The sequence below is a fragment of the Phycodurus eques genome, chromosome 1, assembly GCF_024500275.1.
Source record: "Phycodurus eques isolate BA_2022a chromosome 1, UOR_Pequ_1.1, whole genome shotgun sequence".
NCBI classification, from domain to species: Eukaryota; Metazoa; Chordata; class Actinopteri; order Syngnathiformes; family Syngnathidae; genus Phycodurus; species Phycodurus eques.
The window spans coordinates 228,967-242,941 of NC_084525.1; the positions used below are offsets into that span (position 1 = coordinate 228,967).

Genomic DNA, 13,975 nt, shown 5'->3' on the forward strand with positions numbered 1-13,975 from the left:
GAGGGGCTTCTGGTCCCAGGGTTAGGCGTGCCCAAGCTGTGTTGGGGTGAAGAAGTCAGTGTGTGGCTTGAAATGCTTGGGAAAGGCTGTTCTTTGACAAACAGTACGTCAAAATAGAGATACGCTCAATGATCATTTTGGGGGCTCTCTCATTTGATGTTTAACCAAGGATAAATGTCTGTTTTGATATTTCACGAACGCTGCAGTCATTTTCCAAATGTATGCCTTGATGTCTGTTCAGTGTATCAACTTTACAAGTGCAATTGCGAGATTTTGAGAATTGTTTGTCTTGATTTGACTCCAAGCAGGATGAAATTTTATTTGAACCATAAGCAGTTAATTGGCCAAAAGTCAGTCCGATATGCTTGACCTCTGAGTAAAGACAGTGCCAAGTTGAGGTTATTTTATATTAATATATGATTTTAAACCCATTCTATAAAATTTTTAGACAAGATTCAAGCTGATGGGTGTGTGGTCTTCTCTGTCCTGCTTCGACACGCCCCTGGGGTACTTAACCCTGACTCCCGCCCTCACTCAGGCCCTTGTGTTTTTTCTCTCCTCTGACTAATTAGCTCTTGTCTTCCTGGCTTCGGCCACCCCTCCCACTTGCCCTTTCTTTGTCCGGGCACACGGCTCGGTAACCACGGGCCTTGGGGATGGAGACCCAGATCCCTAGCCTTTGTGGACCGCCGTGGCTAAGCCTCCGGAACAGTGGCTGCTGAGCTACCCAGATACGCTCCTAGTTTTCCGAATGTGCTAGCGGACCCCGGACACAAGGTGGGGAGAGAAACGGTCATACTCTCCCAGCAAGGTGTGGCAAAAAAATTTCTTCTTCCGCCTCTTTTGTTTTGTTTCATTTTTGTGCATCTTTTTCTTCTGCAAACAAACCCTGTCTCCGTGCTTCTGAGACACACCCAGAGAGAGACCACTCCCAGAGGCCAGTTCATTTACGTTTGTGAGTGGACACGGCAAGTGATTGCCAGACTGTACAATATTAGTGTCCAATAATTTTGGAGAAATGACGAGCTTCAGACAAAATCTCAACTTTGTCCTCGGTCTCTCTCTGTCGTCCGTACTGGACATGTTAAACGCTCGCATTTTCCACTTTAGTCCAACACACGATGTTCCTTTTCGTACGCCTATTTTCCTGTTTTTTACCATTATTAGAGTTATTTTCTTTCTTTCTTTAGTTAGACCACTTTCAGTGTTTCCTTTAGATCGTTTATAGATGTCATTAAATATACTATAAAATCCCACTCTTGGTTGTATTTTGTGTGTGTTCTGAGTTTAAGTAAGCCTCTGTCATCTAGAACTCAAAATTTCATAAAGTGAAAAAATTACGAGACTGATTAAAAAGGTTTCTCGTCACTTTCCCTAAAATTTATCCACATAAAAAGTGATGTGGTGCCCCTTTACGATACACATTAGTTAACGATTAAACCTAAAATTTCGCTAAACCGGAGGTTACGCAGGCATCGCTTCCAGGTTATTCTTTTCTCCTAAAATAATTATGTTTTTATTCGACCAATATACGCTACATAGGTAAGGGTGCGCCAACTTGGGATGTTGAAAGGAGGGGTGGCTTAAAAAATTGTACTGTTCGTTGTGTAAAAAAAAAAAATATATATATATATTTAATGGGAGTGTGATGATAGTGTGGAATTTGAAAAAGGCTGATGTCAGAAGCTATTACATTTATTGATAAAGGTGCATTTTTACAGCGCAGGAAGTTAATTTCCATTGTTTAATAGCATGACTTGAAGTATCCTCCCCCAGAATCAGAACAGTCCCACCCTACTTTCCATCATCCTCCACAAACCAGGACATAGTCTGCTAACTAACTTTTTGTACTTCTGCGAACAGTTTGTCCTTAGCGGAGGTCAGTGCTGGCCTGAGTGACATAGTGTTTTGTAGCACTCACACACGTCATGGATGATGTTGTCCCGCAGAGTTATGAGCGTTTGGCGGCGCAGCTGGACGGCGCCAGGACACCATTGTCCAAGAAGGTGGAGGACTTCACTTTGGCCCACTCCAAGATACCCCTGGTGGAGGAAGCTGAGCACCATGCGAATATGCTCCAAGCTTTGGCCATGAACCTGTCCAGGTAAATTCTCCTCAATGAGGACACCATGGAAAAAGAATACATGTGGATCTTGACATGGTTTCTTGTTAGGTTTGTGGAGGAGACAAAGACCAAGGGTTTGGTGGACGTTACCGAGACCTACGGCAAAATCGTCAGTGGCATCAAAGCGGCTGAGAAAGCGGCACAGGAGGCGGATAAAGCTGCTAGCAAGGCGCTGGAGGTGAAGGTCAGCTATTGACTTGTTGCTTTGATTCATCCTGCATTTGTAACCTTTGTGTTCTTGTAGAATGTCAGAGACAAGAACCTCAGCCACACGGCCGACTCCCTGAGGAACCGCAGTGTGGTGCTGAAGGCGGAAGTGGAAAACATTCATGGAAAACTCAACAATGGTATTCGTGCCTCTTTGATGAAAGCGTCAGTGGAATGCCATTTACACACCTTTCGCTTAGCCAGGCTCCTTAAATGCCAACTGGAGATACCTGCAGCACAGAACAGAAGTCCTACACTTTCCTGACGTTGCTCTGTTGAATTCAGTGATATATTTTTGGATGCTCTATAAAGTTATTAATCTTTAGAAAGGTAATTATGGTTAAACCACGTGCTATGTGCATAGTCATTCCCTCTCCACAGCCACTTCCTCCAGCTCTTCCGAGGGGATCCCGAGGCGTTCCCAGGCAAGCCGAGAGACTTAGTCTCTCCATCGTATCCTGGGTCGTCCCCGCGGTCTCCTCCTGGTGGAACGTGCCCAGAACCTCACCAAGAAGGCGTCCTGGAGACATCCTAAACAGATGCCCGAGCCACCTCATCTGGCTCCTCTCAATGCTGAGAAGCAGGGGCTCTACTCTGAGCCCCTCCCGGATGACCAAGCTTCTCACCCTATCTCTAAGGGAGAGCCTGGACAGCCTGCGGAGGAAACTCATTTCAGCCACTTGTATTCGGGATCTTGTTCTTTCGGTCACGGAGAGGCGTGTCAACCGGGACAGCCCTACAACATCCAGAGCCTTTAGGAACTCCGGGCGAATCTCATGCACCCTCGGGGCCTTGCCACCGAGGAGCTTTTTAACCACCTCTGTGACCTCAACCGCAGAGATAGGAGAGCTCGCCTCAGAGACCCCAGACTCTGATTCCGCATGGGAAGGTGTGTTGGTGGAATTAAGGAGGTCTTCGAAGTTTCTCCCCACCGACTCACAACGTCCCAAGTTGAGGTCAGCAGCGCCCCATCCCCACGATACACAGTGTTGATGGTGCACTGCTTCCCTCTCCTGAGACGCCGGATGGTGGACCAGAATTTCCTCTAAGCCGTCCGGAAGTCGTTCTCCATGGCCTCACCAAACTCCTCTCACGCCCCAGGTGCATTCCGCATGGGCAGCCGGTACCCATCAGCTGCCTCAGGTGTCCCACAAGCCAAAAAGACCCGATAGGACTCCTTCTTCAGCTTGATGGCATCCCTCACCGCTGGTGTCCACCAACGGGTTCGGGGATTACCACCACGACAGGCACCGACTACCTTGCGGCCACAGCTCCAGTCGGCCGCCTCGGCAATAGAGGCGCGGGTCATGGTTCAGTTGGACTCAAGGTCACTCGCCTCCCCCGAGACGTGGGTGATGTTCTGCCAGAGGTGGGAGTTGAAACTCCTTCCGATAGGGTATTCTCCCAGATGTTCCCAGCAGATCCTCACAATATGATTGGGCCTGCTAGGTCGGACCGGCATCTTCTCCCATCATCGGAGCCAACTCACCACCAGGCCAACTCACCACCAGGTGGTGATCAGTTGACAGCTCCGCCCCTCTCTTCACCCGACTGTCCAAGACATGCGGCCGCAAGTTCGATGACACAACCATAAAGTCGGCGACCGAGGGTGTCAGAATCAGAATCATCTTTATGTCCAAAAAACACACGAGGAATTTGTCTCCGGTGATTGGAGCCGCTCTAGTATGACAACAGAAAGTCAATTGACAGAACACTTTTGAGACTTTGACAAAAACAAAAACAAAAAAACAGTCATTGAGCAATAAAGGTTTGCTAGTTATCTGGTGATGCCGGTAAATGTTTTTCTTTTTTTTTGGTGATAATTGTGCAAAAAGATGCAGAGTCCTCTAGCACTTAGAGCAGTTCGAATAACTAGTATTGCAATAGTCCGGTGCAATGACCATTGTGCAAAGGGCGCCGAGACTTCAAGCGAGTAGTACAATAATCTGGGACAATGTTGATTGTGCAAATGTTGCAGATACTCCTCAATCAGTGTGCAAATGGAGCAGATGCTACTCTGGCTTGAGTGGCCAGTATTGGTCAACAACAGATATGCAAATAGTGCAGCGTGGCGAGACTACTACAGTAAGTGCACGAGTAATATATAATTGGCCCAACAGAAATGTGATAACAAACTCAAGACAAAAAATTGCCAGCATGTGGCAATGGAATTGTAGGTTAGGTGTTTAAGAAGTTGATTGCAAGAGGGAAGAAGCTGTTGGAATGACTGCTAGTTCTAGTTTGCATTGACAGGTTGCGCCTACCTGAGGGAAGGAGCCAGAAGAGCTGGTGACCGGGATGTGGAGGGTCCGAGAGGATTTTGCACGCTCTTGTCTTAGTTCTGGCAGCGTGCAAGTCCTCAAGGGTGGGTAGGGGGGTACCGACAATCCTTTCAGGAGTTTTGGTTGTCCGTTGCAGTTGGAGTTTGTCCTTTTTTGTAGCAGCACCAAACCAGACTGTGATGGAAGAACACAGGACTGATTCGATGACCGCTGTGTAGAACTGCCTCAGCAGCTCCTGTGGCAGGTCGTGCTTTCTCAGAAGCCGCAGGAAGTACATCCTCTGCTGGGCCTTTTTGAGGACGAAGTTGATGTTGGAGTTGATGTCCTGGTGCCAAGTGCATGTGTGGACACCTTTATGCTTGAACATGGTGTTTGTTATGGACAATCCGTGATGAGCACAGAGGTCCAATAACAGAACACCGCTCGGGTTCTGATCGGGGGGGCCGTTCCTCCCAATCACGCCCTTCCAGGTCTCACTGTCATTGCCCACGTGAGCCTTGAAGTCCCCCAGCAGAACGATGGAGTCCCCAGTGGGAGCACTCTCCAGCACCCCCTTCCAAGGACTCCAAAAAAGGTTGGTACTCTGAACTGCTGTTTGGTGCATAGGCACAAACAAAAGTCAGGACCCGTCCCCCCACCTGAAGGCGAAGGGAGGCTACCCTCTCGTCCACCGAGGTGAGCCCCACCGTACAGGCGCCGAGCCGGGTGGCGATAAGTATACCCACACCTCGGGCTCCTTCCCAACCAGAGAGGTGACATTCCACGTCCCAAGAGCCAGTTTCTGTAGCTGGGGATCTGATCGCCAAGGTCCCCGCCCTCGGCCACCGCCCAGCTCACACTGCATCCGACCCCTCTAGCCCCTCCTACAGGTGGTGAGCCCATAGACATTTGAATGCCTCGAAATCAACAGTCACACCTTTTGTTTTTGCTCCAAAGCAAATTGTAAATCATGTTCAACCTATATTTTTTATTTATGCTTAACATAACGTCCCGACTTCATTGGAATTGGGGTTATAAGACAATCAACATTGTCCCAGATTATCGCGCTACTCGTCACTTTAAACTGCATACACTCCTTGAAGTCTCGGCGCCCTTTGCACAATGGTCATTGCACCGGACAATTGCAATATTAGTCATTCAAACTGCTCTTAGTGCTCGAGGACTCTGCATCTTTTGCACAATTGTCAAAAAAAAAAAAAATGTACCGGCATTACCAGATAACTATTAACCCTTTATTGCTCAGTGACTGTTTTTTGTCAATGTCTTTATGTCTCCAAAGTGTTCTCTGTCAATTGACTGTCTGTTGTCGTACTCGAGCGGCTCCAACTACCGGAGACAAATTCCTTGTTTGTTTTTTGGACATACTTGGCAAATAAAGATGATTCTAATTCTGAGAAAGGTGGTGGTGTGAACCACCACCTCTGTTAGGGAGTGGTCTTTCCACCATCACATAGATGGCCTCTTTCAAAACCATCTGTCTGGCCTGACCAGAATATGCACATTTTTATATTTTGTCTTGTTTCTCTTAGAGGTCCAGGTAGACAGCTGAGTCTTGACCTGAGGTGTTTGCTTATCTGTGTTGTAACATGTGTCTGCTTAGTGATTGCTTGGTTTCCCCAATGTATGTATATGGACATTCCTCACTGCACTTGAACGCATACACCAGATTGCTCTTCGGGGAATGGGGTGTACCAGCCTTTGTCTCAGGGTGTTACCAGGGGGGTATTCCAGCAAGCAGGTTACGTTAAAAACTCTGAGGAAGTTGACCCTGATATGAGGGAAAGCCTGATCATTGGCCGGTTGCAACATAATCAGCCCACCTTATGTTCCAGTGGGTGGTAAGTGTCAAAACGTATTGGTCAGGGTCTGTGGGTTTTGTGTAAACCCAACATGGAGGCCATCGTCATCTCCAATGTCGACATCATAGTATACGAAAGGCAAATTATTGTATTTGACATCCTCCCGTGCAAACTTGTTGTTGTCCACTGAGTTAATGTGCTCGGTGAAGGCTTGCACTTCTTGGCTTTGGATTTTAACCCATGTGTCATCCATGGGTTCATGGGTCATCAAGAATGACTTGGAGTTTTTTCCTTTAATGAGTTCAGAGTCCTCCTTTTCATGTCCTACATTTACAGGTTTGCTATGATGGGGGATACCTTGGAGCCCATAGCACAACCATGTTTTTGTTGGTAAAATGTTCCTATGGATTGAAAATATGTGGTTTATGAAAACGTTCCACTAAATGGCATATTTGTTCGGGGTTAGGTGTGGATCTGTTGAAAGGCTGTGATCATGTAGTGGCCGTTGGAGGCAATGGCTACTGCGTGATAACATTGGAGGCAACGACATTAACATCAACAATAAATGACTTACAGATGATTTTTAAAAAAATAATAATAATCCACCACAAGTGCAAGTGAATGTGAACATGCAGCAAAGACTCATAACCAGGCTAGACTTCGCTCCTCCTCATCATGCGAACCTTGTCTCTGTCGAAATGTATCACTTGCAATGTACTACTTTCCTGGAAGCCCGTGCTTTGGTGCCATCTTGTGGAGTTTTTTTCAGAAAAAAGCTGTAGATAGGTTTTACAGATAAAACGTATGAATAGGTGAATATGCAGGGGATTACTGTAGTCATAAGAGAGGTACCTAGGTGTGTTGCTCTGATGTATTTGCTATGTTGTCTTATGTGATTTGATATGGTGGATGTAAACCTGACTGTGGAAGCAACACGTTTGCTCTTATTTGTGTTTTGTTTCTGATGTTGTTTTTCCCGCATCGTAGAGTTAAAACCTCAGCTGGAAGATACCTGGAAGCGACTGAATGATGCCAAAACCAAACAAAGTCAAGTGGCTACAGACTTCAAGACCGTCCAGAACAACCTGAACTCCTCCTCCTAGTACGCATGTTGAACACACACACTAACACAACATAACAAGCTACTAGGGATGACACTGTTTTTGTTTTACCGACAAACTGTGGTAATATTTCTAAGACTTAGTATTGTTGCAACATCCGACTTATCCACAGTGAGTCACTCGCTGTCACAGTTTTTATACCGGATCCCCTTCCTGATGCAACCCACCCATTTTTTATTTTTTTTATCTGGGATTGGGACTGTCCTTGGTGTTATTGGGGCACTGGCCAGGAAAGTAATTCATGCAATCTCCACCAAAGGCAGCAGCATGTACCACCAGACTAGTAGCGCTTCAACAGGTTTTTTTTGTTTTCTTTCAATATTTTATGAAAATATTGAATTTTTTTTAAATTTTGAAATAAATAAAAAAACAACTCTAAGGCGCTTTGTCCGAACACAGAACCGGCCAACCGGCATCCCCTCTGCGAGGAATTCATCCCGGAAAGTAGTTTGAGGTATGGAGGGAATGATAGCCGGCGCAAAAGTGAACCCAGCGAACTAAATGGGACAAGAGATTTGAATTGTTCCTGCCATTAATCATTGAGGAATATGAGGTTACTCTCCAACAGACTAACCAATGGCTGTTAGTAAAGTGCAGTCATTTATTTCCATTCAAACTTCAGCTGCTGGCAAGTGACGTCATCAGAAGCATCTTTATTTGCCAAGTATGTCCAAAAAACACACAAGGAATTTGTCTCCGTAAGTTGGAGCTGCTCTAGTACGACAACAGACAGTCAATTGACAGAGAACACTTTGGAGACATAAAGACATTGACCAAAAAAAAAAAAAAAAAAACAGTCACTGAGCAGTAAAGGGTTGCTAGTTATCTGGTAATGCTGGTACATTATTTATTTTTTTGGACAATTGTGCAAAAAGATGCAGAGTCCTCTAGACCTCAGAGCAGTTCGAATGACTAATATTGCAATAGTCCGGTGCAATGACCATTGTGCAATCATTGTAACCTAAAACCTGTAAAATTGTAAGGTTACAATTTTCAGCTTCCCTCATATCAGTGGAGACTTCAATCATGTTCCTCTCTCTCAATAAAACTGGACCACCTGTATCCCATATGCCACTGTAATGGGAGCTCAAGAAGAGCTCCCATTACAGTGGCATATTTAATGAGAAAATATTATTTTGAGTCACTGATTATGTAGTGGTGCATTCGCCGGACTTCGGTGCAGGCAGTGTGGGTTCAGTTCCCACTCAGTGACCGTGTGCGTGTGAGTGGTTGTCTGTGTCTATATGCGTGCCCTGCAACTGACTGGTGACCAGGCCAGGGTGCAGTCCGCCTTTCACTCGAAGTCAGCTGGGATAGGCTCCAGCACCCCTGACCCTGAACAGTATAAGCGGTATTGAGAATGGATGGAAGGATGAGACCATCCATCCATCCATCCATCCATCTTCTGAGCCGCTTCTCCTCACTCGGGTCGCGGGCGTGCTGGAGCCTATCCCAGCTGTCATCGGGCAGGACACACCCTGAACTGGTTGCCAGCCAATCGCAGAGGATGAGACTAATTTGTTTATTTTGTTATTATTGTTCATCTATATGTGCCCTGCGATTTACTGGCGACCAGTCAAGGTTGTACCCTGCCTCTCGCCCGAAGCCAGTTGAGATAGCCCCCCAGCACATCTGTGACCCTAAGAGAATAACCGTTACACAGAATGGATGGACGGATTTTATTGTTGCTGTATTTTGTTGTTGACCCGAGCAGCGACCGCTGCAAGGGTCCTATTGTAATCGTAAGAATTATTTTTCTTCATTAGGGCCCGAGCAGTGACCGCTGCAAGGGTCTTATTGTAATCATAGAAATTATTATTATGGCCCAAGCAGCGACCGGTCAAGAACCATTTCGTCATACACTAAACCAAACAGGAAGGCAGCCATTTTGAATTTACTTTCAAATTCTGGCCTATTTTTCGCCTTTTGCAACTGTCATATTTTAACAAACTCCTCCTAGAGATTTTAGCTGATCGACCTCAAACTTTGGATGTCTCATTTAAATATTGAAGATGAAAAGTTATAAAAACCTTTTCGTTTCATATTACGCTGTTGCCGTGGCGACGTGTTGTTCGCCAAGAAAGCAACGCTGTTTTGAGGGTCCAAACTTGCATGCAAACTCAAACTTTGCACACACTTAAAGCGTTGCAAACTATTCAATAAATAAGAGCCTTTCTGTGAAATAAAAAACAATTGTTTAGTAGCAGCCCCGACAAAATGTCAACAAAGCAGCCCGTACCCTAGTAGTACCCTAAACCCAACAGGAAGTCCGCCATTAATGCCATCATATTTTTCATGCTAAACCCATCACCCACTCCTCCTACAGATTTTATCGGATCTACTTCAAACTTTTCGTGTCTCATCTAAACATATTGAACATGAGATGTTTTCCATATTGTCTAATGCTGTTGCCGTGGCGACATGCTCTTCGCCACGCTGTTGTGTTGTGCTGCAAATAATTGCCGAAGTGGAATAAAAATGATATACGATTTTATGCAAGTATAGTGTAAATCTGAAGTGTGGTACGCATTTCTTTTCAGTGGATCCGCAATGTACCAGTACCCCAACGTGGCCAGGGGTATGAGGGCCCTTAATAGCTGCTAGCACCTATAGGTATTTTCATTCTCCGTGAACGATCGCATTTTTAAGGACCGAAACACGACGATTTGAAACAAATTTTGCACGCACATTCGGCCTGGCAAAGAATTTGATATTTTAAAGTTGTTTTACGTGATTACTAAAAAAAAATTCTCTGGACCGCCCCCTACAAATTTAAAAAACAATGCCAAACATGGTGGTGGTGGTGTGATGATCTGGAGCTGCTTTGCTTATTTAAGACCCGGACGACTTACTGTGATTGATGGAACTGTGAATTTTGCTCTTTACCATAAAATCCTGCAGGAGAATATTCAGCCATCAGCTGCTGACCTCAAGCTGAAGCGCACTTGGGTTCTGCAGCAGTAAAACGATCCAAAACGCACCAGCAAGTCAACTTCTGAATGGTTTATAAAATAACTCAAATAAGGTTTTGGAGTCAGGATTTGAATAGGATTGAAATGCTGTGGCATGACCTAAAAAGGTGTTTCATGTTTGAAAAAACTTGCAGTGTTGCTAAGTGAAAGCAATTCTGCAAGGAAGAGTGGATGAAAATACACTATATTGCCAAAAGTATTCGCTCACCTGCCTTGACTCAGATATGAATTTACTGTAAGCGAAATCCCAGTCTTAATCTGTAGGGTTTAATATGACATCGGTCCACCCTCTGCGGTTATATCATCTTAAACCTTTTTGGGAAGGTTTTCCACAAGGTTTAGGAGTGTGTTTATGGGAATTTATGACCATTTTTGCAGAAGCGCATTTGTGAGGTTACACACTGATATTGCCTAGCTCTCAGTCTCCGCTTTAATTCATCCAAAAGTGTTCTATAGGGTTGAAGTTAGGATTGTGCAGGCCAGCCAAGTTCATCCACACAAAACACTCTCATCTGTGTCTCGATGAACCTTGATTTGTGCACTGATTCACAGTCATTTTGGAACAGGAAGGGGCTGTGTTGGCAAATCTTTTTCTGCCAGAATAAGCAAGAAAGCAATCTTGTCTTTGTGGGTTTGCAAAGAGAGCAAAAGGTACATGTCCTCACGAGTTGTTACCCCTAACTGAAACCCGACCAAAACATCACCTTCGTTATAAGTGAGAGAGACAGAGAGAAGAAGAGGGAAAAAATACACCCCTCTCATTCCCACAATATTTTCACACAATTACCTTTGTTCAGCTGCATTCACACTTATCTTTATGGGAATGGGTGCATGCAGAGGATGACACACAAAGAGAAAAATAGGGATTAGTCAAAACAATCCTGGACACACGAGTACTGTGCTGACTTGGAGCTGTGGAACAATAAAACATGTAAAGGTGATATAAAACTAATAGAACTAATCTCCAAACTGTTCTCAAAAAGTTGAAAATGTCCAAAATATTTTATAGTGTCCAGCTGCGGACGCATCCTATAACCAGCAGCTCCTCCCTTTGCGAACATCAATTTTAGAAAACGTGGTGTTTTACAATCAAGTTTCAGCATGAACATCTCCTCGAAGGAAATGGTTGTAATGTGACAAAAGTCTTCTCTGAGCTCGTGAATGTAATGTACAGTTTTATTAAACTTTGAATGACTGACACCAAATCTTAAAGTGAGTAAACAAGTGAACAATTCTTCTTCGGAAGAGAAATTGAACTTTCTCACACATATCTTTGAAGACACTGACAGATGAGCTTCGGCTCTTCGACTTGGGAAAGTTCTGGATATTTTTTCTGTGATTGTCTTTGCATTATTCCTCGGGATACACGAAGAGGGTTCAGGCAGTCCCAGAACTGGTAGCATCATACAGCATGGAAACTGGTGTATGAATATACAGTGGGGCAAAAATGTATTTAGTCAGCCACCAATTGTGAAAGTTCTACCACTTCAAAAGATAAGAGAGGTCGGTAATTTTCATCATAGGTATACCACACCTATAAGAGACAAAATGAGAAAAAAAAAATCCAGAAAATCACGTCTGATTTTTAAAGAATTTATTGGCAAATTAAGGTGGAAAATAAGTATTTGGTCATTAACAAAAGGAGACTGCCTAGGCCACTCCAGGACCTTGAAATGCTTCTTATGAAGCCACTCCTTCGTTGCCCGGGCGGTGTGTTTGGGATCATTGTCATGCTGAAAGACCCAGCCATGTTTCATATTGAGTGCCCTTGCTGATGGAATGAGGTTTTCACTCAAAACCTCAAGATACATGGGCCCATTCATTCTTTCCTTTACATGGATCAGTCGTTGTTGTCCCTTTGCAGAAAAACAACTCCAAAGCATGATGTTTCCACCCCCATGCTTCACAGTAGGTATGGTGTTCTTTGGATGCAACTCCTCCAAACACAACAAGTTGAGTTTTTACCAAAAAGTTCAATTTTGGTTTCATCTGACCATATGACATTCTCCCAATCCTCTTCTGGCTCATCCAAATGCTCTCGTGCAAACTTCAGATGGACCTGGACCTTATTGGCTTAAGCAGGGGGACACATCTGGCACTGAAGGATTTGAATCCCTGGCGGCGTAGTGTGTTACTGATGGATCGCCTTTGTTTCTTTGGTCCCAGCTCTCTGCAGGTCATTCACTAGGTCCCCCCGTGTGGTTCTGGGATATTTGCTCACCGTTCTTGTGATCATTTTGACCCCAGGGGGTGAGATCTTGTCCCAGATCGAGGTAGATTATCAGTGGTCTTGTTGATTGATTTTTTTTCACATCAAGCTGCTTACCTATTGCAGATTCAGTCTTCCCAGCCTGGTGCAGGTCTACAATTCTGTTTCTGGTGTCCTTTGACAGCTCTTTGGTCTTGGCCATAGTAGAGTTTGGAGTGTGACTGTTTGCGGTTGTTTCCACGTGTCTTTTATACTGATAACGTGTTCAAACAGGTGCCATTAATACCATTTTATATTTATCTTGACTTAGCTCGATAAGTCTTGTCATATACTCAACACTAGCTGAATTGAAATACCTTCAAAATATCCGTGGAAATAGTTACATCTTTTCTTTTTAAACTTTGAGCCAACACCTAATTCTTTTCAGCGTGCGGCTAGCGGCTAGGGTCCTAAAATCAGGTAGTCGTGCGGTGCCTGTTGTATTAAAAAACAAGAAACAAAAAATAATCACAGCATTTTTTTCATATATAAGAATGTGTTTATACTGAATCTTCTGTTCTGTAAAATGGGAATTTCATATATAGTTTACTTATTTATTTTTATTAATGTAAATGTCTTCTTGTTGTTGAAAATACAGTTCATACACAATTGTTAAAATAAAACATATTTTGCAATTGGCATGAAGTTTTTTTAGCATTCCAGACAATTATGAATTTTTTTTCAATTCATAATTGTGTAGCTATGATTTCAAATACTCCTCCTTGAGCCGTCACCTTATCGTGGTGGAGGTGTTTGTGTGCCCCAATGATCCTAGGAGCTAAGTTTTCTGGGGCTTCACGCCCCTGGTAGGGTCCCCGTTGGCGAACAGGTCCGAGGTGAGGGACCAGACAAAGCACGGCTCCAAAAAACCCTATGACGAATACAATTAATGGATTTAGATTTCTCTTGCCCGGACGCGGGTCACCGGGGCCACCCTCTGGAGCCAGGCCTGGAGGTGGGGCTCGAAGGCGAGCGCCTGGTGGCCAGTCCTGCACCCATGGGGCCCGGCCGGGCACAGCCTGAAAGGGTAACATGGGTCCCACTTCCTATGGCTCACCACCTGTGGGAGCGGCCATAGGGGTCGGGTGGGAAGGAGCCTGAGCTGGTGTGTGAGGATGAGGTCGAGAAGATCCGACTAGATATAGTCGGCCTCACCTCCACACACGGTTTGGGCTCTGGTACCAGTCCTCTTGAGAGGGGTTAGACTCTTTTCCACTCTGG

At 44.8% G+C, this 13,975-nt stretch overlaps 1 protein-coding gene across 1 annotated transcript in view; it reads left to right on the forward strand.

Annotated features, from left to right (window-relative positions):
- lama5 (laminin, alpha 5) overlaps positions 1-13,975 on the forward strand; it is a 262,541-nt gene that overhangs the window by 193,889 nt on the left and 54,677 nt on the right. Inside the window, 4 exon segments of the mRNA XM_061670415.1 lie at positions 1,950-2,104; positions 2,174-2,303; positions 2,370-2,472; positions 7,401-7,523. Coding sequence (XP_061526399.1) covers positions 1,950-2,104; positions 2,174-2,303; positions 2,370-2,472; positions 7,401-7,523 — 511 coding nt within the window.